Source organism: Apodemus sylvaticus, chromosome 15 (assembly GCF_947179515.1).
Source record: "Apodemus sylvaticus chromosome 15, mApoSyl1.1, whole genome shotgun sequence".
Classification (NCBI taxonomy): domain Eukaryota; kingdom Metazoa; phylum Chordata; class Mammalia; order Rodentia; family Muridae; genus Apodemus; species Apodemus sylvaticus.
The window spans coordinates 9,323,015-9,349,655 of NC_067486.1; the positions used below are offsets into that span (position 1 = coordinate 9,323,015).

The 26,641-nt window shown below is 37.2% G+C and overlaps 2 protein-coding genes and 1 pseudogene across 2 annotated transcripts; all 3 read left to right on the forward strand.

The window, feature by feature from the left end:
• The first annotated feature begins 11,071 nt into the window (after positions 1 to 11,071).
• On the forward strand, positions 11,072 to 11,299 carry LOC127666328 (keratin-associated protein 19-4-like; annotated as a pseudogene).
• Positions 11,300 to 15,751: 4,452 nt separating this feature from the next.
• On the forward strand, positions 15,752 to 16,210 carry LOC127666327 (keratin-associated protein 16-3-like). Its single transcript, XM_052159131.1, has 2 exons — positions 15,752 to 15,851; positions 16,023 to 16,210. Exons 1-2 carry the CDS (start codon positions 15,752 to 15,754, stop codon positions 16,208 to 16,210), a joined length of 288 nt encoding a protein of 95 aa, XP_052015091.1.
• A 6,991-nt stretch (positions 16,211 to 23,201) lies between these two features.
• LOC127665556 (keratin-associated protein 19-3-like) lies at positions 23,202 to 23,579 on the forward strand. The gene is made up of 2 exons (XM_052157986.1): positions 23,202 to 23,316; positions 23,407 to 23,579. Exons 1-2 carry the CDS (start codon positions 23,202 to 23,204, stop codon positions 23,577 to 23,579), a joined length of 288 nt encoding a protein of 95 aa, XP_052013946.1.
• The last annotated feature ends 3,062 nt before the right edge of the window (positions 23,580 to 26,641 follow it).

Consider the following 26,641-nt stretch of genomic DNA (forward strand, 5'->3'; position numbering starts at 1 on the left):
CACACAGGCACATACACACACATGCATGCACACACACACATGCACATAATGTAATATTGTAGAATTTTGTAGTACTCCGTTGCCTAAAGTGCAGTACTACATACTAGTACTCCATATAATGTGATAATATATTATATGCAATATGGGCCCACTAAATCAGGGACTAAGATAAAAGAAATGTTAACAACATATTTGTACTAATTCTTTGATAGTTTCTTATAATGTATTTGTGTCATACTCATTCCAACTAGCTCTGCTGAATCCTCCCAGAACAATCCCACCTCCATAATTCCCATCTTTTTGTCTTCTCTTTATAAAATAACCCTTACACTGCAACATTTATATTGTCCACCTATGCTGGTCTGAACACTGGACACTATCCTGTCACATTTGGCCCGGCGTAGGGGGAGTGTTCAAGCGAAGGGGAAAGGACACAATCAGGGAAGGGGATGTTTAACAGCCACCACTGCTCTGGTGTGCTGTCCCAGCCACTGCCTCAGTAGCTCTGAGTCACTGTACTGTGCAGAGCCAGTGGCGGGCATGGCTAGCAAGCAGAGGAGCAGAGGAGCTTCTAGCTGTGAAAGCTTAGGGAGAGCATTTGATTCCCAGGAAGTGTGACAGCTCTTATGCAACAGGTCTCAGGCAATGGAGTAATTCTCATACCTTTATTCCTTCTGGATAGGATCTTACATACAGCGTTGGGTGGGTTGGGGTCTTACAGCAAGTGGTTCCTATCAGTTTGGTCTGAGATGTTAGGGATGTCTCATCTACATGTGGAAAGATTTGGGGTGCTGCCTCTCAAAGATTGAAGGTCACAATTCTCTCTATGGGAGGCTGTAGCTACACAGCGAGCATCTGGTACCAGGAGCAGGTAGAGCTCCTGCCCTCCATTTGAGGCTTCGTGGCTTCCAACCTAACTCAGCTTTACTAGGCTTCTCATGATCCACAGCCCCACAACTTGTACCCAGTGAGACAGCAATGCCCAATCCAATGAGCAGAGAGATGAAGATCTTGCTCTTCTTTTGGCTTCCTCCCATAAGCAAGGCCAGTTCTTCAGGTATGTAGAGATATACCTGGGAAACGACTATCACAGGGGTGTTGGAGCCTTGGGAAGGGGGGTTATTACAGGCACCTGTAGTGCTTTTTGCACCAGAGGAGAGCAGGAGGGTTAACACATACTGATTTGGTGGTGGTGATGTCATGGGCACATGTAAGATGGGGTTTCAAGGAGGATCCTATAAGGCAGAGGGGTGTGTACGTCAAAGAGAGGAATGTCTTGTACTTTCCTTGTGGGTAAAGGTCCATGGAGTTCATAAAAGGAAATTTTAATGGGAATGGCTGCTAATAATGGTTAAGAGAGAGAAGCACAGAGAAATCATTGGGAGGAGTAGAGATGGGTGGTTAAGAGAAGGAGGTCGGCTGCATATTGGGTGTACTGTAGCCAGGAGGAGGTAGCTTGGAGTTGCTTCTGAGATTGATTTTTGTGTTGAATATTAATATGGACAATGACTGATTTGGAGGTGGGAACAACCTCACAAGAGACATGTAGGTCAGCTATGGAACATGTGGCATAGACATTGGGGTGAAGCTTACCCATGACTCTGATATGCAAATGTTCATCCCATGGATCAGTGATGAAAAGCTGAAAATGAAGCTTAAGGCTGGCGAGCATGGTGCCGCCATGGCTGGTGGATTCTATTCTTCAGCTCCAGTATCTGCAACCACCATATGTGGAGACCTCCTAGAGACATTAACTTGTCTCCAGGAAACCTGTAAGGAAATCAGAGGAAAGGTTTGTGGGTAGTGGAGATGGAATCTGGGTGTAGGGGATGTCATCCTGGTCTGACATCTTTCAGGTGGGCAGTCCTGGGTTCTGATGGGTTTGTCATGTCCATTTTAAGTTTCCCTAGCAAAGAATCTACAGTGGTAGGTGTTGGGAAAGCTAGGAAGAGACTGGGCAGTAGTAGAGTTAGTATGGAGAATGACAAACCAGCCAAAAAAAACAGAGGAGAGAGGAGCTTGTGGAGGACACATGGCCTGGGCAGCAGTCACCTAGCTGTATCTATGCCTATGTCTTTGTCTGTGTCTACGTCCACATCCACATCTACGTGTCTATGTCTATATCTATCATCTATATGTCCAGGAATAGCCAATTAGCACAGGCTAAACTTGATTTTTTTTTTGAGAGTTAAAGAAAATATGAAGTTTGGTGGTTAAGAAGATAGGGGAGGAAGGATGTGGGAATAGTTGTGAGAGAAGTATAAAAATGATTAATGTACAGTGTATGAAATTGTCAAGGAATAAATTAAACATTTTAAAAAGAAATTTAACACATTAAATTCTATCTACTTCCAAGTACAAACTGAGACATACGGGAGGAGTAAATTCCGTTTGTTTAGCTAAAAATATATGTTTGTTTGATTCTTTCAATGAAAAGAAAAGTAATGTTAAAGGAAGATATCATTTAATATCTATTCAAAATAAAGTGTTTGGCAAATTCATGTCCTGTTATCTTTCTAATCTCAAGATGTGCAAATTTCTGGTGTTTTTATGAATTGTATGCATCTAGAAATTCTGTGCATATCATTGTGAAAAATTTTTAATTATTTTCATTGGGTACCAAGTAGTATACATTGGTGATGCAGCTGTCTTGCAGACTTATGAAATTTAACCAAACTTCCTGTAATGAGGAACTTTAGTTACCTTCCAGGCAGCAAAAACAAATATTTCTTAGATTTCTGTCATTTTCATTTATGCATTTGTTAGTGTAAATATGGAATAAAATACTAGCTTTGTCCTTGAGAAAAATATATGGAATTTTGCTTCAAAAACAAAGTCTGATTTCTGTTTTCTGATACTCAATAATAGTAAGACAGGAATGTGAGCTACTATGAAGCTGCAATCTCAATGCTTGCTTTGAACTGTCTTGGATAGAAAAGACTCTTCAGAAAGGCAAATATCTGGTGAAGACAAAACATTGCACAGGTTTGTTAAATCCAGATCAAAGCCCCATTTCAGGGAAGACCAACCACTCCTCTTCCTTCATTACTCTGTTCATGTTGCATTCTGCTAACAGTGTGCTGTAAGCAAAAGAAGGATGAGATATTTATGACTATGTTTCTCTATAGGATTTAATTGTAGCTAACTGGACCTATTGACGATTGACATTGAATTCTAGTATTCTATCATAAAATCATGAAGTCCTTTGTTTGGCAAAATGAGCTATAATAATTGCCAACTCCAAAGTTTATTTCTAATTATAATTTTGAAATAAAATAAGTGGAATAAATAAAGAAGTAAAAATAAATTTGAAAAAATCATTTTCTGAAGGACACTTTTCCTCTGATAAAAGAAGACCTACCCTTTCAATACCAGAACAGAGCACTATAACATAACAGAATATATGTTCTATAACACTATAACAATAACAGAACAAACACTAGAAAGTTTGATGAAGTCAGAATTTTACATGACTCAATGCGATTTCTAAGTGGTTAATGGCATTACACACTGAAGAAACATTACATCTAAACAGAATCAATTTGAATACAGCATTTGCCGCTCCTAGGATAATAGGATTTTATTATATTTATTTCATCAATTGTCAGGTTGCATTGATTTAAGATAGAATTAAGCTGTGGGACACTTGCCTAAGATGCAATATATCATGGGATTATCAGCCCCTAAAGAAGAAAAGATCTGGCAGGGTGATATCATTAAAACTTTTTGATTGATTTGTAATTTAGTCAATTAAATAGCTTTTAATTGACTAAATGAGAAATAAAATATTCACATGAATAGCTGTATATGCTATCTCAAAATAAGACAAGTTTTGAAGACACTAAGAAAATAAATCAAAATAAAGCAAGCGACCCAAAAGATTATTATTCTGGACAACAACATAACTGTATAAGATATATAAAATAATTAATTGAATACTATTATATTCAGAAATTGCTTTAAGGGTCATCAGGAGCTTTCTGTGAAGAAGGTATCTGTTGCCAAGTCTGACAGCCTGAGTCTGGGCCTTGGAACCCACATGGTGGAAACAGAAAACAGAAAACTATCTCCTGAAAGGTTTCCTCTTTTCACTTACAAGTAATGGCATGTACATTCTCCCCCCTCCCCCCTCTTTCTCTTTGTCTCTCCTTCAAATACATATAGTATCAAAATAAAAAGAAATCAATTTATTACATAGAAATTATTTTAAAAAAACAATATTTTCTGAGGAATAATTTTTCTCAGAAAAATCTTCTCAAAAAGCTCTATAGAAATATCTCCTATAAATCAGTACCAGGGCATTCCAAAACTCAGCTAAAAATGAATAAAATACTTGATTATGAAATTCCAAAGATAGGATAGCCAAATGGCTATTACTCATTTCTTCAAAGCAATGGTATCTTGAAAGTTGTCGACAAATGGATCGAACTGGAAAAACATTACACTAAATGAGGTAACCCAGACCCAGGACAAATATAGTATGTACTCACTTTTAAGTGAACATTAGCTGTAAATTAAAAGATAATCATGCTATAGTACACAAGCTGAGAGAGATTAAGTAACAATGAGGGCTTCTGAGGGATACAAGGATCTCTTTGGGAAGGAAACAGAATAGATTTTGAGGGTGAACTGGGGTTTGTGGAGTTGAGAACAGATGGGATAAGATATGTCAGAGAAAGGGAGAAAATACTTGGAGAAACTGAAATTGTGGGACATTTCAGGGGTAAGGTAGAAACCTATTTGTAAAAGAATGATTTTAATATAAACGTAAGCAGTGAATTAATCTGGCAGCTATATTTTGTTACCTTATGCTAGTCTCCAAAACCCACACAGAGCAACCAAGACTTATTTAAAAGTGTACCTCAATAGCTGAGCAGTTAACTGTTCTATCTTAACCTCCTATGCTAATCTGACTACCTCCCAACTTTATCCCATGATTCTTGGATATAATTATTAATATGGCCCTTTGAACGTCAGGTATGTTTCCATGATCTCTCCCTCTCCTTTTTCTCCCATTCCCTGACTCTTCCTCCAACCAGGATGGACGGTGGGCATGCTGCCCTATTCTCTGTTTTGCCCAGACATTGGGTGATCAACATTTATTAAAAAAGGCAGAGAATAAATGGTAAGAATTATTTACATAAATTTGAGACAGGAGATTTTTGGAATAAGCATTACACTGCCATGTCTGGATTGAAATAAGATAGGAGGGCAGAGAAATTAGCCTTTGAATAGCACGAAGGTAAACTTTACAGAGAATAAAACATTATGCCTATACTTCGCAGATGGAAATTGCATGAAATCTGTGAGAATAAAACTAGCAAATGCTCCTAGTTGTAAGGGACACAGAGCATGAACAGGCCATCTTCAGTAACCAGGCAAGGGCTCAAGTGGAGGGATTGGGACACCAACCCTGCTACAAAACCTTCAACATAGAGTGTGCCCAAAGGCAGAGTATGCTGGGACTGGAGCCTAGAAAAATCATCATCAAAGAGACCAGAGAGACTTCATCCAACAACTGATGGGAGATGATGCAGATTCCCACAGTGAAACATTAGGAAAAGTTTGGGGGATCCTGGAGAGGTGGTGGGGTGAAGGACAAAAGGAACCAGAGATGTCAGGAACAGGTCATGAGAACATAATTCACAGAATTAACTGACTGGGTCTCATAGGAATGTGAAGAGATCAGAGAGTCTGTAGAGTTCTGACCTATGTCCTCTGCATATGTGTTGTGGCTGAGTAGCTTGTGTTTATTTATTTAATTCATTGTGGGATTTCTAACAATGGGAACTGGGACAGTTCCTGACGCGTGATACCATTTCCCTCCTATTGGACTACCTTGTCTAGCCTTGATGTGATGGTATATGCCTGGTCTTATTGTCTTGTCATGTGGTACTTGGTTGGTGTCCCTTGGAAGCCTGCTCTTTTGTGAGGGGAAGAGGAGGAGGTGAATCTAGTGGAGAGAGGAATGGGGAAGGGGCTGGATGGGAGGACAGGGAGGGAAAATTGTGGTTGACATATAATGTATGAGAGAATAATATAAACAAATAAGAAAAGAAAACAAAATCACATCCAGTGAAATTGTTCATGAGCTTGAGAGGCAAGCTTTGTCAGAGATAAAGATCAAACACATAGTTCAACTTTGATGATTGCTGTCATAGTTTCATTTCTATTGCTCTGAACAAATATTCTGCCAAAGTCAAGTTAGGGGAGAAACCATTTATTTTAGCTCACAGTTTCAGATTGCCTTCATCAGGGCAGGAAGTCAATGAAGGAACTTCAGACAGCATAAGTCCAATCCACATTTTCAGAAGCAGAGAGTATAAATGCATACTTGCTATTCCTCTACTCTTACATACTCCAGGAACCAGGGAAGTTTGACACACACAAAATTAGGCCATGTCTTTCAACATCATTTATTATGAATCAAGACAGCAATCAAAAGAAGTCTTACTGGTCACCCACTATCTACCCAACATATAAAATGGACAAACAGAACAGCAACCCTGGATGCAACCAGATTTAGCCACGGATGCAGTCATCACAAATGACTTAAAAGGAGTTATAATAATGATGTGCTCAAAAGATATGCCCACTGGTGCAACGATGACAATTTAGAAGAGTGTCCATATGACTCCATGTTTTTAAATGCTTTTTGTTTTCGATTTTTAGAGAAAAAAATAACGTGAATTTGGGTAGAGAAGGAAAAGAGTAGGATGTGATAGAAATACATTGCATGAAAGTTTAAAAGAACAAATATCACATACACATGCATACATGTGTGTGTGAGTATGTGTGTGTGTGTGTAAAATCTTTTTTTCAAGACTATGTTCCCACAAATACGAACAGAAGCCAACTTGGTATAGACAATTTCTCATTGATATTTTCTCTCAGGTAATGGAAACAGTTATTTTACCAAACAACAGTAGGGTGTTAATTCAATCTCAACCCCATCACTTGTAAAACTCTCTAAATAACATTTCTTGAGGATGTGAGATTGGACAGTGCCTGCCCAAGCAATTAAGTCAGATGGAGAATGCTATCTTGTAAAATGGTATTGTCCACACCAACATTATACAAATACAAACCACAAGATTCCATAGTTACTGTTCCAGTGACTGAGATGAGTAAGCAGCCAATTGGTGTGTAGCTTATACCCCTTGTCAAGGAGATATTTCAGATATGAAAACAAGGGTATAAGTACAGTTTGTGTTATCTATCATGGTGAATAAATTGAAATTTATGACAATTCTGGAACTTTTTATTGCTATTTTTGGATCACAGTTGGATGCAGTTCACTGACAGACTCGAGAGTCATAAGGGATATGAGTATAAACATTTCAACAAATGCCATACTTAAATCTTTACTGTGCAATTCATCACCCCATGGATTATAATTAAGAGCAAATGGAGATGAAATACACTAAGGGATTTATGCTCTTTTGAAGTCAGAAGACATTTAAACTTCTTTTTTTGTTGTTGTTTATATGCATTCAGCAAATTATACAAGCCAATGAGAAGCACAGTCCCTACTGGTTAGTACTAGAATCTGGGCTCTACTTAATACTAATGTGCAATAATGCTCTAGCATAGTAGATAAAAGGCATACAAGAGGCAAAAAGCACATGGAAATTTTACCATGAAAATGTACATACAAGAAAAGAAAAGAAGTCACATACAAGAAAAGAAAAGAAGTCACTAGATTGATCCATATATATATGGATATAACATATATATAAACAATAGCTATGGAATTGAATAAAAACAGATGGTTCCCAAATTTTTATTTCACATGTTTTAACATACAGATATGTGTGAGGATACAGTGTGGGTGATATTCTGAAAATTATATTAACATACATATCAGAATGAATTAAGTTCCAAACACTGACAGCAACAAATGCTGCCTTGGATGCAGAGCCAGAAGAATGCCTACTCCTTCCAGGAATGCAAATGGGCACAGCACAGTATGAAGACTATTTGGCAGTTTCCTGCCAAGCTAAACATATTCTTCCCAGGCAGTTTTCCTCCTTGACATTTACCCAGATGAGCTGAAACTTTATGTGCATATGAAAATATGAACAAGTGATTTATTGTTTGCATAGTTAACAAAACTGTATAACAATAAGCATGTCTTTTAAAGAGTAAGTGGATAGACAAAGTGTTATTTTTATGAGACAGGATAATATCCAGATATAAAACAAAAATGAGCTATCACGAAACAAAAAAAGAAGACTCCTAAAATAGAATTTGGTTAAATAAAGAAGTCATGCTGAAAAGGTATGCTACTATATGACTCTGACAACATAATAGTCAGGCAAAATAAAGAACCATAAATAACAATAAGCAATACAAACTCAATATTTTCCAAGAGAATGGGAGGTGTACTGAGGGATCATTGTATGAAAAAGGAGATTGTTGAAGATCCTTCAAGTTTCCATCTGCACCTGGAGCTGAGCCTGTGCCACAGCTCTCCTTATTCAAATCACACTGCAGGAGAGCTGGTCTCGCAGGAATGCTGACATACCTCCGAGCACAGGTAAGACCACCATTTATGCTCAAACACCAAACCTAAGAGGGACACACCTGAAGTCCTCAGGGCACAAGAACTGAAGAGCAGACTGGGACAGGATCCTTCTGGTTTCTATCTGTGCCCAGAGCTGACCTTGTGCCACAGCTCTCCATACCCAAATTCTTCCCAGAGAGAACTGGTCTCCCAGGAGTTCTGACATACAGGCTTGCAGGAGGGACAAGCCACAGTCAGAGACAACAAGACCAGTTAACACCAGAGATAATCAAATTATGAGAGGCAAGGGCAAGAACATAAGCTACAGAAACCAAGATTACTTGGCATCTTCAGAACCCAGTTCTCCCACCATAGCAAGCCCTGGATAGCCCAACACACCAGAAAAGCAAGATTTGGATATAAAATCACATCTCATGATGATGATAGAGGACTTCAAGAAGGATATAAATAACCCCCTTAAAGAAATACAGGAGAACATGGGTCAAGAGGAAGAAGCCCTTAAAAAGGAAACAAAAAACCCTCAAATAGCTACAGTAAAACACAAACAAGTGAAGGAACTGAACAGAACCATCCAGGATCTAAAATTGGAAGTAGAAACAATGAAGAAATCACAAAGGGAGACTATACTTTCATGTATTAAATCTTAATTTCTAGATTAAGAAAAAGGAAAAAGGAGGTTGTTTTTAGCTCAGTGAAAATATTTTATATGACACTGGGTTCCTGCTCTCATGACTCCATAAAGTCTTTAAAGCCCATGAAATGCAAAACACAGCCATGAACTCTGCTTGAACTGTGCGGTTTGGGTAATGACAGTCTATCACGGTTACCCCACCCTCTGTAATAAATGTGCAATGTTATTGAAATATCTTTATAGAAAGACACTATTAGTGGGTGCTTTAGTCAGGGTTTCTATTCCTGCACAAACATCACAACCAAGAAGCAAGTTGGGGAAGAAAGGGTTTATTCAGCTTACACTTCTGTATTTCTGTTCATCACTAAAGGAAGTCAGGACTGGAACTCAAGCAGGTCAGGAAGCAGGAGCTGATGCAGAGGCCATGGAGGGATGTTCCTTACTGGCTTGCTTCCTCTGCCTTGCTCAGTTTGCTTTCTTATAGAACCCAAGACTGTCAGCCCAGGGATGGTACCACCCATCATGGGTCCTCCCTCCCTTGATCACTAATTGAGAAAATGCCCACAGCTGGATCTCATGGAGGCACTTCCCCAACTGGAGAGCCTTTCTCTGTGATAACTCCAGCCTGTGTCAAGTTGACACACAAAACCAGCCAGTACAGTGGGGTTATAGAGACATCATGTTGGTGTTCATTTTTCTAAAATGTAAAACTGTCTCAAATATAAAGTTAAATAAGATGAAAAAGAATAACATGAAAAGTTAGAAACATAGTTTAAGAAATGGCTGTTGAAGTAAAGTCAAATGTAGGTAACAGGATGTTTTGGCAATACATCACACAGATGTGCAGAGGACTGTGTCAGAATTTAAGGCATCTTTCCATGAGCTTTAAAGCCATTTTTGAAACAATTTTTATCCATGTCTTCAGTTTTAGATCATTTTCTTCACACTGTTGCCAAAACTTACAGTTAAACCACAATAAAACTGAATACTAATAAACCAAGTGTAAGCTTTAAATATGATATCAACATTTGTTCACCAACTGTCAATGCCACATGGAACAAAAAGTAAAACAAATGGTAATTATGGTAAATAATATCCTAACCCTGGCAAAAGGAAAACAGAGCTCCCTTTGTATCTAGAGTGCCTTGCTCTTCAAACACAGAAGAACTGATGCCGTCTCACTTTCAAGCATGCTCTACCCAGTTCCCCAAAACAGATCAGTAACTGACATTTGAGTCTGAGAAATAAAATACTTTTAGTGGGTAAAGGAGACTGCAGAGCTTCAAATTGAACATAAATCTTTTGATTTAATTTGTAAGATAAACATCTGAGAGAAAAACAGATGTGAATAGATGCAATTGAGAATTGTTAGATGTGATCCTTCTAATATGCCAGGTATGAGGAGTTCTATTAGGGGATTGGTCTCTCCAGACTTTGAAGATGCAGCAACTCTATCTCATTAAGGGATGAGAAGGATTTTAAGGGCTGAGCTAATTTGGCAGCTAATTCTACTGAAGGGTTGACCTGGGAAACCAACACTTGAGATCATAAGAAGATTAGTCAAATCAATCAAATATTGAATCTATATTACTATGGACTAAGACAAGAAATTCTGCAGAGTTCAAGTTTTTGAGAGGGTTTACCATCTAAACATGTTTATAGATACTCTCTAGCTATCCAATACAAATCCAATAGTTTAATGAATATGAAGGAGGCAGGCTCTCCTTGCCAGTGGACAATATAGTGAGGAGTAGTTTTGAGCAATTTTAATTAAAGTCAAATGATGCAAAAGGAGGGAAGGCATAGTACATGTCACATGTTCTTCTAGGGGAATATAAGTGTGCCCCACATGAGGATCTGTGTGCTCAAGATCTTCCCTTGAACAGCATACCAAGTTCTCCACCTCAGAAAACATGAGTTGCTACAATAGCTACTATGGAGGCCTGGGCTATGGCTCTGGAGGCTTTGGGGGCCTGGACTATGGCTATGGCTGTGGCTGTGGCACTTTCTGCAGACTGGGCTATGGCTATGGCTTTGGTGGTTATGGAGGCTCTGGCTACAGCTCTGGCTACAGAGGCTACGGATAAGGCTACAATCACCCACTTTCCTATGGAGGATATGGATTCTCCAACTTCTACTGAAGGGCTGACCTGGGAAACCAACACTTAAGATCATAAGAAGATTAGTCAAATCAATCAAATATTGAATCTATATTACTATGGACTAAGATAGAAATTCTGCAGACTTCAAGTTTTGAGAGGGTTTACCATCTAAACATGTTTATAAATACTCTCTACTTTAATTTGTATAGAATATTCTGGTTTAGTTTGCAATAAATTATTCTACTGGAAATCAGCATGCATTGCATTTGTTCACTTATTTCCTCTTGAAAATGCTATCTCTGGCTCTTGTTTTGTGTTTTGTTTATTCAGCATTTTTAAATGAGCCATTTCATTTCAAAATAGATTTGTCCACCAATTCATCTAATCAAGACATAAATTTGCAAGAATTCACTCACTTTTCATATTCATATTCTAAACTTCTTTCTATTTAATATTTTCTGTTTTAATTAATGTAGTTTAGTTCAGTATAACTACAAATAAGTAGTAAGTAATGCTGTCAGACTTGCTTATAAATCATGGGTATAGATTCCTTTTTCACCCAGCCAGGGTGAGCTCCTTTGAATCCATATTTTCAAAGTGTCTTATCACTTTACTGGACTCCATCAGAGCAATGATATTCCAGTGACTTGATTAGAGGATGATATCGTTTTTCAAGTTTTTAATACTATCTATCTATAATATGTAAGGTATTACACATAATAATAAACAACAGTGATCCATATAACATTATTAAACAGTACAATTCAGAGGTATTATGCTATTGGATATTGATTCTGTGGACCTCTGCAGGAATAAATGGAAGGATTTAGAATATCATATATTCTGGGGAACAGATATGGTTATGTTTGTTTGTTTTTGTTTTTGTTTTTGTTTTTTTGAGACAGGGTTTCTCTGTGTAGCCCTGGCTATCCTGGAACTCACTCTGTAGACCAGGCTGGCCTCGAACTCAGAAATCCACCTGCCCCTGCTTCCCAAGTGCTGGGATTAAATCCATGCACCACCACCACCTGGCTCAGATATGGTTATGTTATGGATAACACATTACATCAGTTCATCAGACTCTAAGCAGGTAAATAATTGGTAAATCCAATTAAGTAAAACGTGATGTTCTAAGTCCAGGTGTTTTATTTGTAAATTTGTGACTGATAATAATGAGGGGAAGATATTCAAATTGTTTTCCATTCAAAATAAACAATTAAAAGAAAAGAAGCAGAAAGATAGTAATGTGTAATATTATTATAAATTCCTGGGTGTGTTTATTGTGCATGTATATGAAAGTATGTGTAACATGCTTGCACATGCGCATGTGCAGGTGAAAGGACATATGGCAGTCAGAGATCACAAACATTTAACCTGCAGCTATAGATAACAATGGTCAAAACCATCACATATTCTCCAACTTAAATATAAAAAATAGTCTGGTGTTCCTACACAGATAACAGTGTTCAACTCAAAGATCATGAAAATCGTCTCTATGGGTAAAGACAGAGCAGATTGCTTATCTTTAAACTTGAACTTGAGTCTATTTATCAGTAAAGACTAGGCAAACTTTACAGCAACCTTGAGTTGTTAAACTCTATGAACAGTATCTTAAGGACGGTTGAAAATCATTTTCATCTCAAATATTATCTCTTCTATTCTACGTCTTTACAACATTGTTATTTTTGGAGATTTTTTAAGACCCCTCCAGTGTAAAGGGTTGTTGAATTTTATAGTCATTTGTAACAGAATATTCTCAATATTTGAGATTTCAATAAATATTATCTTATGAGCCACCAATCAGATATTATGTTGTAAATAAACATACAATGGGCAAGTAGAAGGAAAATAAAATGGTTATGGTGAAAGTAGCTACGTGTCACTATATAGTAACATGGATTTATATGAAAAATTAAGTCTTGAATGGAAAGTGATTGGCACTGAGAACAGCTGATAAGGAAGGAAGGAAGTGAAGTCGCAGTGAAGGAAGTGAGGTCACAGCTAAGACAGTTAAAGGAGAGGGGAGGAGAGTGTAATTACTATTTTATAAGAATATTTTGGATGCCTATATACATGAAAAATCATTGTAAAACAGTTAAATTTTGAACAGTTTGTGAGACTGCTTACAAAATGGATCTCTAATTATCATTAGGAAATGCCTCTGATGTTTAAAAGATTATGCCATGCTAACAGATAAAAATAGTTTTATTTTTCAAAAAGTATTAAGATAAAGCTTACAGTTATGAGGATCAATGCTCTAAAATAATAAGGAAGGAAGATGAAAAACCAATGAGTCCATCTCAGCTTCCTGCTGGGAAGTTCACAGCTGGGTCCCACAGCAGGAAGGCTGATTCCCTGAGGATTTTCAAATGTTTCCTTCTGACATAAAGATATCCAGTGAGAAATAGGCATGGCTTTGGAAGGCTATCATATTTCAGATTTAATTACCTTTTTCATTTAATAATAAGCAAAACAAAATATCTCAAAGAAACCTAGATATAAAATGATACTGAATTTCCACAGCTCTGTCATTTGTCTATGAACAGCTTTGTTTAGAGATCACTGGGTTCAGAGTTTGAAGGCAGAACTAGAGATTTCTTGCCTTAAAGGTGACGTGATGGGTTTCAGGAGCACCATGAACATGAAGCAAGCTCTCACACTGTGGTGAGTTGGACACTGTCTTCATTTTGTTAGGATTTTGTCAAGTATGGTACATATATGACAATTGGACAGTAAATGATAAATATTTGATTTAATTGCCCTGACTGGAGTAATTTACCACTCTGGACAGCATGAACAAGCACAGCAATTACTATCCAGGCTAGTCTGCAGCTCTGGAGTCTAGAGCTGAGGCTCTGGGTATGGATGTGGAGACGCTTGTAGTCTGGGATGTGGCAGTGATTGGGATAACTCTGATTATGTGTCTGGCTACAAAGGCTGCGGATGCATGTCTCCACGCATTATGCCTAGGATGTGGAATCTCTGGTCTCCATTAGATTGTTTTCACATTCCCTAATATGTAATACTAAGAGAATGTTTTCACATTCCCTAATATGTAATACTAAGAACCATAGTATATAATTGTAAGAGCAATAACAAGAGAACTCTCTGAAGATGACTTCGCTCATTCTACAACAAAGTTCCTGAGAGTGTTAGCTGTGCAGGAAAGTTGACTATGCCACACAATTTCCAGCTTGTCACCCCCATGACATTATAATGCCAGAATTCTTTCATTTTGTTTGGAATATTTCTTCATCTTCTAATAAATCAGTATGATTAGTAAAAAAAACTATTATTTCTGTTCATAAACTTAATTACTTATGCATGCTGATGAATCACAACAATTCCATTTTGAAGGAGAGAGCCCATAAACCTCCAATTACAGATTGCTCCAAATAATAGTTTGGGGTTGAATTAAAAGCATCGCAAAGATCAATAAGTGATTTGTTTTTTCACTAGGTAATACTCACATTCAAGTCAACAAGAGGCTGACAACACAACTATATTTTCATGTTAAACCTGGTTTGTTACACTTAAAAATATTTCTCAACTCACTCTCAATTTACACACATTCAGCAAGCTTGGCCCATTAATTATAAGATCAATAGAATATTTTCAATTAAACCATATCATTAAGCGTACTGGGAAAGTAAAGTAGCCTTGCAAGGAAAAAAAAACTGAATCCTGCAATCTCACCCCACTCCTTTGTAGATTCTTATTTGATAAATAAACGTGCCATTGATCTTTAAGATACCAATTAAACAGGGCAATTTTTCATGTGAGGTTAGTTCATACTTAATTCAACATCTTTTAGCTGTACTATAGTTGGCTGATTGTCTTATTTCGTTCATTTTCTTCCTTCTAACCCTCATCATGGTAAAGCATTGTCAATCCAAATGTCTGTCTTTTAGTTCACCGCTAAACATAAATCACATATACATCACATATGTAAACATTCACTCTTAATTTGAAAGAGAACAGATCCTTCATTTGCCAATCTCAAAAACACATTTGGAGATTATAAAATATTTAAATATTTCAAATAAAATCACTTATTAGAATTTGGATGGGTATTAGATGCTACAAATTAGCTGAATGATATGAATGAGAAAATATTTAGAGAAAAGGGGTTGTCTAATATGAATGATATAAGCCCAATAATGAATTCTACTACAAGAATTTAAATTATTCAACTTTGAAGTCATTGCCATTTTCCCATTAAAAAAAAGGACACAGTGAGTTCAAGGGTATTCTAAAGAGGCAGAGAAGAAAGGTAAAAATATTTTAATGAGTTATATGCCTCTCTTTGTGTTAGCAAACAGATTAATGAGGTGTCTCTAGTAAATTAATAACTTGGAATGAAAGAAAAGAGTGCTCACGGGTTTTCTCACATGTTCGGCACTGCGTATATAAGCTTGCCCCTACATATGTAGACACTCACACTAAGGATCTGACCTTGTACAGCAGCTCAAACCTACCTCTCCTAACACCATGAGCTACTACAGCGGCAACTACAGTGGCCTGGGCTACGGCTATAGCGGCTTTGGAGGCCTGGGCTGTGGATGTAACAGAGTCCACAGACTGGGATATGGCTCTGGCTTCGGAGGCTTCAGAGGCTTTGGAGGCTTTGGAGGTTTCAGAGGCTACGGATATGGCTCTGGCTTCGGCGGCTACGGATATGGCTCTGGCTTCGGAGGCTATGGCCATGGCTCTGGCTTCGGAGGCTATGGCCATGGCTCTGGCTTCGGAGGCTATGGCCAAGGCTCTGGCTTCGGAGGCTATGGCCATGGCTCTGGCTTCGGAGGCTATGGCCATGGCTCTGGCTTCGGAGGCTATGGCCATGGCTCTGGCTTCGGAGGCTATGGCCATGGCTCTGGCTTCGGAGGCTATGGCTATAGCTACCGCCGCCCTTCATGCTGTGGAGGATATAGGTTCTCCAGCTTCTACTGAAATCCTGTTCTAGTAACTCAGCATTTGATACCTTCACTAGTTGTTCTGAGAAATTCTAGACAAGAAGCTTTGATGGTGCTAAGCCAATTAAGTACACCAAATGTTACAATTTTTATTGATTAATTAATGTATTTATTAAGACTCCAGTTATAAAATGTGTCTGCATCCTAAGCTTGGGGACTGAATGAATTTATGTTTAATTGCCAATAAATGATTCAATAAGAAATTGAAATGTGATTTTTTTATTAATTTTTAGGTGTACATGTAAAAATGTTGATATCTGTCAAGTACACCAAAACATATACAGTAATGTATGCATGTAAATAAATACACACACACACACACACACACAGAGCAAGAACAAGAGGGGCTGGGTGAGGGAGGAATAGAATAGTATTGAAAGAATAAGAAGAAATATAATTTCTATGATTTGTTCAGCACATGCTGAATACAAGTATTAAAGATTTATACTTTATTTAAAAAGTTGAGATGATTTGCCAGGTCATGACCTGTGTTACCTTTTCTTCTTTAATAAACTCATTTTTTGAAATTGAGAATTGACTCAACCAATTGACAAGTTTTCTACTTGGAATTTCACTCACCCATGAGAAATGTTAAATCCCAACTCTCAGTGGAGATTGACCATGTCCTGCACTTTCAGTTGAAACTCCTCAAAGCTGGGATACAGCAGGACTGTGGGCTGACCCAGTGAGATGGCACTCAGGGATGCTGCTGAAGGCTGGGTGGTGTGGCCAGATCCAGGGCCATAGGGTTTCCCACGAGGCATTTTCTTTCTGATTAGATAATCCCTTTCGTAAAGAGTTATCTCAAGGCTATAAAGGAGGAAAATAAATTACTACCACTGTTGAAATTCTTAATTTAGTCAATACTATACCAATTTGATTTAGTGATCAGTTTCTATGTTGATAAGACATGTGCTACACTTTTAAAAGTTTAATGCTCAAATGAAGAGTGAGACTATTTTCACCCTTCTATCACCCTTCTATCCATAACATAAGTAAAGACTCATGTAAGCCATAAGTTGATACTTCTAAACAAAAGCATATTTTTTGATCCAATGAATGGACAGAAAAATAAGGGATTCTCAATACATATTGCAAAAAAAGTATTTATTCTCTTGTGCCCACAGGAAAATAATGGTTTTATTATGTTTTTTAAGGTTCCTTTTTTGTTTTTAATGAAAAATAAACTTTGCACAGTGTTGTGCATCTTCTTCCATGAAAATGCATTTACCACTTATCAAATGCTGAAGGGTTTTTCATTTTTATCCCATATTATTTCCACATACAAGATGATCTTAAATTTCAACGTATTTTTTAAAAAATGCATTTAACAACTTATGAACTCAGAGAGTGTCAAAACAATAACGTGGAATTCTTAGATGTAATTTGTTTATAGGTCTAAACCATTGTTCCAGTTGCCCTGACACAAAACCAAAAACTTACTTAAAACATTTTGAGAATTAAGTGAGGGGTTTGTTTCTAAAGTTTGTGGTTCGTGATGTGATCATAAGAGTTGAAGTATCTGCTACACTTTCAAATGCTGGGCCTGCCTTTGGATGAAAATTGAATGATATTTTGCTTGAGTTCCACAGACATTCAAGAGAGAGGCTTATGTAGCTTTATTGTTACATTAACATACACAGAAATAGAGCAGGAGTTCATGTCAGGCTTGAAATACGTCTTAGAGTATCTGATAAGCTGCTCAAGTTATTCTCTGGACCTTCCATACATTAATATAACATATTTATATACTGTATTCATACAACTTGTTGAGGGACACCTGATTCCTCAACTTTAACACTAAGTACGATCAAGAAAACCAAACACATTAGAACAAAAAAAATGTGTCCTTTTATAATTACAGATGGAATATTATCTTCTTAAAAACCATCATTCAAAAATTACCATGAATTCCAAGAAATAGATAATAGGGTTCCAAGAAATAGATAATAGGGTAATTATAGTTATAAAATAAGTTATATGAGACTCAACATTCAACATGTAGCTGCATGGGGGTAAGGTTTCGTCAATTTTAAAGTCAGTCTTAGTTGGGCATTGCCACTTCATTGGGATGAGCCACAGGGAACTAAAACCAAATACACAATGATCCTAAAGAGTATCTTTCACAGTGTCTACTCCAGTTTCTGATTGTGCCTTACATGTATTCAATTTAATTCTTGACTTTTAAAATTTTTATTAAATGTTCAGAGGATTTTATGTGATACAATATGATTTAAGTATTAAATAACTCTTAGTTATTATTTGAGTTTATTAGTAAAGTACTAAATTAAGTTATTATTATTTAGTAAGCATTAATAACTATTAGTTATTAATAAATAATGGTTATTAGTTATTAATAAATAACAGTTTTGGAAAGGTTTGGTTGGTATTATAGGAAATATTATCTCCAAATTACCTGAAAGCAACTAAACTGACTGAAGAGCACAGATAGAGAAAGGGGTGAAAGGTCATGGTGTATACTGAGCATGGAGAAACAATGTAGACCTGAGCGGGTGGGTTAGAATCACATCCATTGTACCTCCTTGTCCCTTCACTTTTGATAGAATAAACAGGGACAAATTGAAGTCAGGTGATCTTTGAAATAGGAATTGAAAGACACAGACAGCACATTATAGACTGATAAAGAAAGAAACAAGTTAGAGAGAGAATAGGAGGAGACGTCATCCATGGGAAACCTGTGCTAGATTCCCTATGCGTGCAAACTGAAGGAGGTAGAGTCCTGCCAAGAAGGGAAGTGGACTTTCCGTCACTGTAATCGTCTCTCACTCTCCACTTGGAGCTCCATTGAGGTGTGTTGTAAATCAAAATAAATATGACAAAATTGAGTGTGAATCCCAAAAGGAATGTGGCAATCATACTTACTCAAAATCTTACACTTCTAGAAATCTGCTGACAATTCCTGGCTTGTCCTTGCCTCTCATGATACAAAATATGTGACTCTTGAAACACTAATACATTTCAATCTTAATCTGGGCAATTTCCCAAAAGTTTGTGGATTCAAACCATAGCAGTGCCTCCAACAAAATGCTCTCAGAAGAATTTTAATTTACATTCAAGAATACTTAGTGTGTTCTGTATTGTCTAATAATAAGTACTTCTGTTATGATCTATTATCGTTGTACTTGGAAGATACAATGACTCCTTCTAATAAGGTTAAGTTCTGAGACAAAATCACTAAGTAGCCAAATAAATCTTAAGCATCCTTAACAGAGTTTGGCCAAATGACAGTGATGAAAGTGTTGTCTCAGGTAATCGCTATTCCTGGAATGACACAAAGGAGGGGCACATGATTTATCACATCCACAGCCCAGAGTATATAAGCTTCACTGTAGGTGCTGATGCTCACACCCACAACTTCTCCTCAAACACAAGAGAAACCTAACTCTCCTGAAACCATGAGCTACTACAGCGGCAACTACAGTGTCCTGGGCTATGGCTATGGCGGCTTTGGAGGCCTGGGCTGTGGATGTAACAGAGTCCACAGACTGGGCTACAGCTCTGGCTATGGAGGATTCAGAGGTTTCGGGGGCTTCGGGGGCTTCGGAGGCTTCGGAGGCTATGGCCATGGCTCTGGCTTTGGGGGCTACGGATATGGCTCTGGCTTCGGAGGCTATGGCTATGGCTACCGCCGCCCTTCATGCTGTGGAGGATATAGGTTCTTCAGCTTCTACTGAAATCCTGTTCTAGCAACTCGGCATTTGATACCTTGACCAGTTGTTGTGAAAAAATTCTCAAGAATTTTGATGTTGCTTTGATGGTGCTAAGCCAATTAAATACAACAAATTATACAATTTTTTATTGATTAATGTATTTATTAAGACTCCAATTATAACATGTGTTTGCATGTTGTACTTGGGAACTAACAGTGGGATTATGTTTAATTGCCAATAAATGATTCAATAAGAAATTAAAATGTAATATTTTTTATTATTTTTTATGTGTACATAGAGAAATGATATCTTTCAAGTACAACAAAACACATACAGGAATATATGCATGTAAATAAATACACACACACACACACACACACACACACACACACACACACATACATACAGATACATAGAGCAAGAACAAGAGGGCCTGGATGAGGGAGGAATAGTATTGAAAGAGTAAGAAGATCAAAATATAATTTCTATGACTTGTCCAGCACATGCTGAATACAAGTATTAAAATTTTATACTTCATCTAATAAGCTTAGAAGATTTGCCAGGTCAGTACCGATGTTAACATTTCTTCTTTAATAAACTCATTTAGTTGAAATTAGGAATTGTCCTAAACAATTGACAAGTTATCTACTTGGAATTAAACTAACCAATGAACAATGTAAAATCCCAACTCTCAGTGCTAATTTACTAGGTTCTGAACTTTCAGGTAAAACTGCTAGACACTGAGATACAGCAGGACTGTGGCCTGACCCAGTGAGATGGAACTCAATGATGCGGTTGTAGGCTGGGTGGCGTAGCCAGATCCAGTACCATAGGATTTCCCAGGAGGCATTTTCTTTCTGACTTAAATAATATCTTTCATAAATAATTATCACAAGGCTATAAAAGAGAAAAGTAAATTACTACCACTGTTAAAATTCTTAGTTTCAGCAATATGAAGCAAATTTGCTTTCATTAAGATTTATTGTTGATAGGACATGTGTTACACTATTAAAAGCTTTATACTCCAATAAATAGACTATTTTCACCCTTCTATCCATAATATAAGTAAAGATTCATGTACGCCATGAGTTTATACTTCTAAACATGTAATTAAAGCATAATTTTTCTTTGGGTCCAATGGATGGACAGAAAAGTATGGGATTCTCAACACATATTGCAAAAAACTTATTTCTTATCTTGTGCTCATAGGAAAATAATGGGTTTGTTATGTTTTCTTTTAAAGTGCCTTTTTCTTGTTTTTAATGGAGAAATAAAACTTTCCACAGCACAGTTGTACATCTTCTTCCATGTAAATATGTTTACCATTTATCAAATTACTGAAGGGTTTTTCATTTTTTTCACATTTTTTATTCGACATATTTTTATTTACATTTCAAATGATTTCCCATTCCCTGGCTCCCCACTTCCCGAAAGTCCCATATGCCCTCTTCACTTCCCCTGTTCCCCCATCCACCCTTTTTCACTTCTCTGTTCTGGTATTCCCCTATACTGCTGCACTGAGAACCAGGGGCCACTCCTCCATTCTTCGTGAACATCATTTGATATGTGGATTATGACTTGGGTATTCCAAGTTTCTAGGCTAATATCCGCTTATCAGTGAGTGCATACCATGATTGATCTTTTGAGACTGGGTTGCCTCACTTAGTATGATGTTCTCCAGCTCCATCCATTTGTCTAAGAATTTCATGAATTCGTTGTTTCTAATGGCTCATATTGTTTCCATATACAAGATGATCATATGTCTCAATGTATTTAAAAATGCATTTATTTAACAAGTTATACAATCAGAGAGTATCAGAACAATAACCTGGAATTGTTAGCTGTAATTTGTTTACAGATCTAAATGTTTCTTTCAGTTGGTCTGATACACTGTAAACATATTTAAAACATTTTGAGAATTAAGGGATGGGTTTGTAAGTAAAGTATGTTGTTCCTGAGAGAGAAGGGAAGGGTTGACAGTATCCCCTACAGTTTCAAAAAGCTTGGTCTGCCTTCCAATGAAAACTGGATGAAAGTTTTGAGTTAGTAAAGTACTAAATTAAGTTATTATTAGTAAGTACTAAATAACAATTAGTTATAATAACTAAATAACAGTTTTAGAAAGGTTTGGTTGGTATCATAGGAAACATTAACTCAAAATTACCTGAAAGCAACTAAACCAATGGAAGAGCACAGACAGAGGAAGTGTGAAGGATCATGCTGTATACTGAGCATGGAGAAGCTATATAGACCTGAATGGGTGGGTTAGAGAGACATCCATTGTACCTCCTGATTCCTTCAGTTTTGGTAGAATAAAGAGTGGCAAATTGAAGTCAGGTGATCTTTGAGATGAGACATGAAAGACTTAAACCACTAGTCACAGCCTGCTAGGGAAAGAAACAAGATATAGAGAGCAGGTACAGATGTTATCCCCTGGAGACCTGATGCTGGGCCCCTATAGGTGCAAGGTGAAGGAATAAAAAGAGTTCTGCCATGAAGTGAAGAGAATTTTCCAACACTGTCATTGTTTCTTGATTGAGGTATGCTGTTAAACAAAATAAATATATCATAACTGAGTGTGAATCCCAAAAGAAATATGGCAATGATATTTACTAAAAATCTTACACTTTATGCCAGGCACTGGTGGTACATTTCCTTTAATCCCAGCACTTGGGAGGCAGTGGCAGGCAGATTTCTGAGTTTGAGGCCAACCTGATCTACAGAATGAGTTCCAGGACAGCCAGAAAAATCCAGTCTCAAAAAAAAAAATCTCACACTTCTAGAAATCAGGTGACAATTCCTGGCTTGTCCTTGCCTCTCATGATAAAAAATATGTGACTCTTGAAACACTGATACATTTGGATCTTAATCTGGGCAATTTCCCAAAAGTTTGCAGATTCAAATCATAGTAGTGCCTCCATAAAAATGCTCTCAGAAGAATTTTAATTTACATTCAAGAATACTTAATGTGTTCAGTATTGTCTAATAATAAATAATTCTGTTATGACCTATTATCATTGTACTTGGAAGATACAATGACTCCTTCTAATAAGGTTAAGTTCTGAGACAAAATCACTAAGTAGCCAAATAAATCTTAAGTATCCTTAACATAGTTTGGCCAAATGACAGTGGATGAAAGTGTTGTCTCAGGTAATCGCTATTCCTGGAATGACACAAAGGAGGGGCACATGCTTTGTTACATCCACAGCCCGGAGTATATAAGCTTTGCTGTAGGTGTTGATACTCACACTCACAACTTCTCCTCAAACACAAGAGAAACCTACCTCTCCTGAAACCATGAGCTACTACAGTAGCAACTACGGCGGCCTGGGCTATGGCTATGGCGGCTTTGGAGGCCTGGGCTGTGGATGTAACAGAGTCCACAGACTGGGCTACAGCTCTGGCTATGGAGGCTTTGGAGGCTTTGGAGGCTTCGGGGGCTTCGGGGGCTTCGGGGGCTTCGGAAGCTTCGGAGGCTATGGCCATGGCTCTGGCTTCGGAGGCTATGGCCATGGCTCTGGCTTCGGAGGCTATGGCCATGGCTCTGGCTTCGGAGGCTATGGCCATGGCTCTGGCTTTGGAGGCTATGGCCATGGCTCTGGCTTCAGAGGGTATGGCTATGGCTACCGCCGCCCTTCATGCTGTGGAGGATATAGGTTCTCCAGCTTCTACTGAAATCCTGTTCTTGTAACTCAGCATTTGATACCTTGACCAGTTGTTGTGAAAAAATTCTCAAGAAATTTGATGTTGCTTTGATGGTGCTAAGCCAATTAAATACAACAAATTCTAAAATTTTTTATTGATTGATTAATATATTTATTATAATTATAGCATGTGTTTGCATGCTGTAGTTGGGAACTAAGAGTTGGATTATGTTTAATTGCCAATAAATGATTCAATAAGAAACTGAGATGTGAATTTTTTATTATTTTTTAGGTGTATATTGAGAAATGATGATATCTTTCAAGTACAACAAAACACATACAGGAATATATGCATGTAAATAAATACACACCCACACACATATACACACAGAGCAAGAACAAGAGGGGCTGGATGAGGGAGGAATAGTATTGAAAGAGAAAGAAGATTGAAATATAATTCCTATTACTTGTCCAGCACATGTTGAATACAAGTATTAAAATTCTATACTTCATCTAATAAGCTTACAAAATTTACCAGGTCAATACCTATGTTAATATTTCTTTTTCAACAAACTCATTTTGTTGAAATTGAGAACTGACTCAACCAATTGACAAGTTTTCTACTTGAAATTTCACTAACCCATGAGAAATGTTAAATCCCAACTCTCAGTGGAGATCAACTATGTCCTGCACTTTCAGTTAAAACTGCTCGAGGCTGAGATACAGCAGGACTGTGGGCTGACCCACTGAGATGGCACTCAGGGATGCTGCTGAAGGCTGGGTGGTGTAGCCAGATCCAGTGTCAGAAAGATTTCCATGAGGCATTTTCTTCCTGACTTAGATATTACCTTTCATAAAGAGTTATCACAAGGCTATAAAGGAGAAAAAGAAATTGCTACCACTGTTAAAAATCTTAGTTTCATCAATATGAAACAAATTTGTTTTCATTAAATTTATTGATTAAAAAATCTGTCATTTCAAAAAAAGATTTATTGATCAATTTCTATGTTGATACATATTTTGGACTTTTAAAAGTTTAATATGCCAATGAATATACTATTTTAACCTTCTCTCCATAATATAACTAAAGACTCATGTAAGCCATGAGTTGATACTTCTAAACATGTAGTAAAAGCATAATTTTTCTTTGAATCCAATGGAAGGACAGAAAAATATGGGATTCTCAACACATATTGCAAAAAAACATATTTGTTATCTTGTGCTCATAGGAAAATAATGGTTTTGTTATGTTTTCTTTTAAAGTGCCTTTTTCTTATTTTTAACAGAGAAAGAAACTTTGCACAGCACAATTGTATGCATATTCTTCCATGAAAATGCATTTACCATTTATCAAATTACTGAAGGGCTTTTCATTTTTATCCCATATTATTTCCACATACAAGATGATCTTAAGTCTCATTGCATTTAAAAATGCATTTATTTAACAAGCTATACAATCAAAGAGTATCAGAGCAATGGCCTGAAATTGTTAGCTGTGATTTCTTTAGAGATCTAAATGTTTCTTTCAGTTGGTCTGATACAAACACCATAAACATATTTAAAACATTTTGAGAATTAAGGGAGGGGTTTGTAAGTAAAGTATGTGGTTCCTGAGAGAGAAGGGAAGGGTTGACAGTATCCCCTACAGTTTCAAAAAGTTGGGTCTGCCTTCCAATAAAAACTGGATGAAAATTGAGAGTTCTACAGACACTCAAAAGGAAGGCTTGAACAGCTTTATTGCTACATTAACATGCACAGAAACAGAGCAGGAGTTCATGTCAGGCTTGAAATACTTCTTAGAGTATAAGATAAGCTGCCCAAGTTATTCTCTGGATGATCTGTAGATTAATATAACATATTAATATACTACATTCATACAATTTACTGCTTAGCTTTAACACTAGGTAAGGTTAACAAAAAAAAAAAAAAACCCAAACCCATTAGAATGAATAATGTGTCCTTTTATGTTTATAGATGCAATATTAGGGTCGTAGAATCCATGCCATTCAAAAACTGTCATAAATCACAAGAAAACCCTAACGGGTAATTATAGTCATAAAATAAGTTATAAGGGACTCAGCTTTCAAGAAGTAGCTGAATGCTGGTAAAGTTTAGTCAATTTTAATATCAGTCGTGGGCTTTGCCACCTCATTGGGATGAGCCACAGGGAGACTACAATCAATTAATTCTACAATGTTCCTGAAGGGTATCTAGCATCTTATCTACTCCCCTTTATGACTGTGCCTTACATTTACTGAATTTAAGTTCTTCTTGAGTTGAAAAATATATACAAAGAACTCAAGAAGTTAGACCCCAGGGAACCAAATAACCCTATTAAAAATGGGGTACAGATCTAAACAAAGAATTTTCACCTGAAGAAATTTGGATAGCCAAGAGGCACCTTATGAAATGCTCAACATCATTAGTCATTAGGGAAATACAAATCAAAACAACCCTGAGATTTCACCTTACACCAGTCAGAATGGCTAAGGTCAAAAACTCAGGAGAGAGCAGGTGTTGGTGAGGACGTGGAGAAAGAGGAACACTCCTCCACTGCTGGTGGGACTGTAAGATGGTACAACCACTTTGGAAATCAGTCTGGTGGTTCCTCAGAAAACTGGACATGACACTTCTGGAGGACCCTGCTATATCTCTCCTGGGCATATACCCAAAGCATATCCCGGCATGCAATAAAGACACATGCTCCATTATGTTCATAGCAGCCTTATTTATCATAGCCAGAAGCTGGAAAGAACCCAGATGTCCCTCAAAGGAGGAATGGATACAGAAAATGTGGTATATTTACACAATGGAATACTACTCAGCAATTAGAAACAATGAATTCACAAAATTTTTAGGGAAATGGTTTGATCTGGAAAATATCATCCTAAGTGAGGTAACCCAATCACAAAAGAATACACATGGAATGCAATCTCTGATAGGTGGATATTAATTAGCCCAGAAGCCCTGAATACCCAAGGCACGAATCGCATAAAAAATGACTCCCATGAAGAAGTATGGAGAGGGTCCTGATCCTGGAAAGGATTGATTTAGCATTGGAGGGGAATATAAGGACAGAGAAAAAGGAGGGAG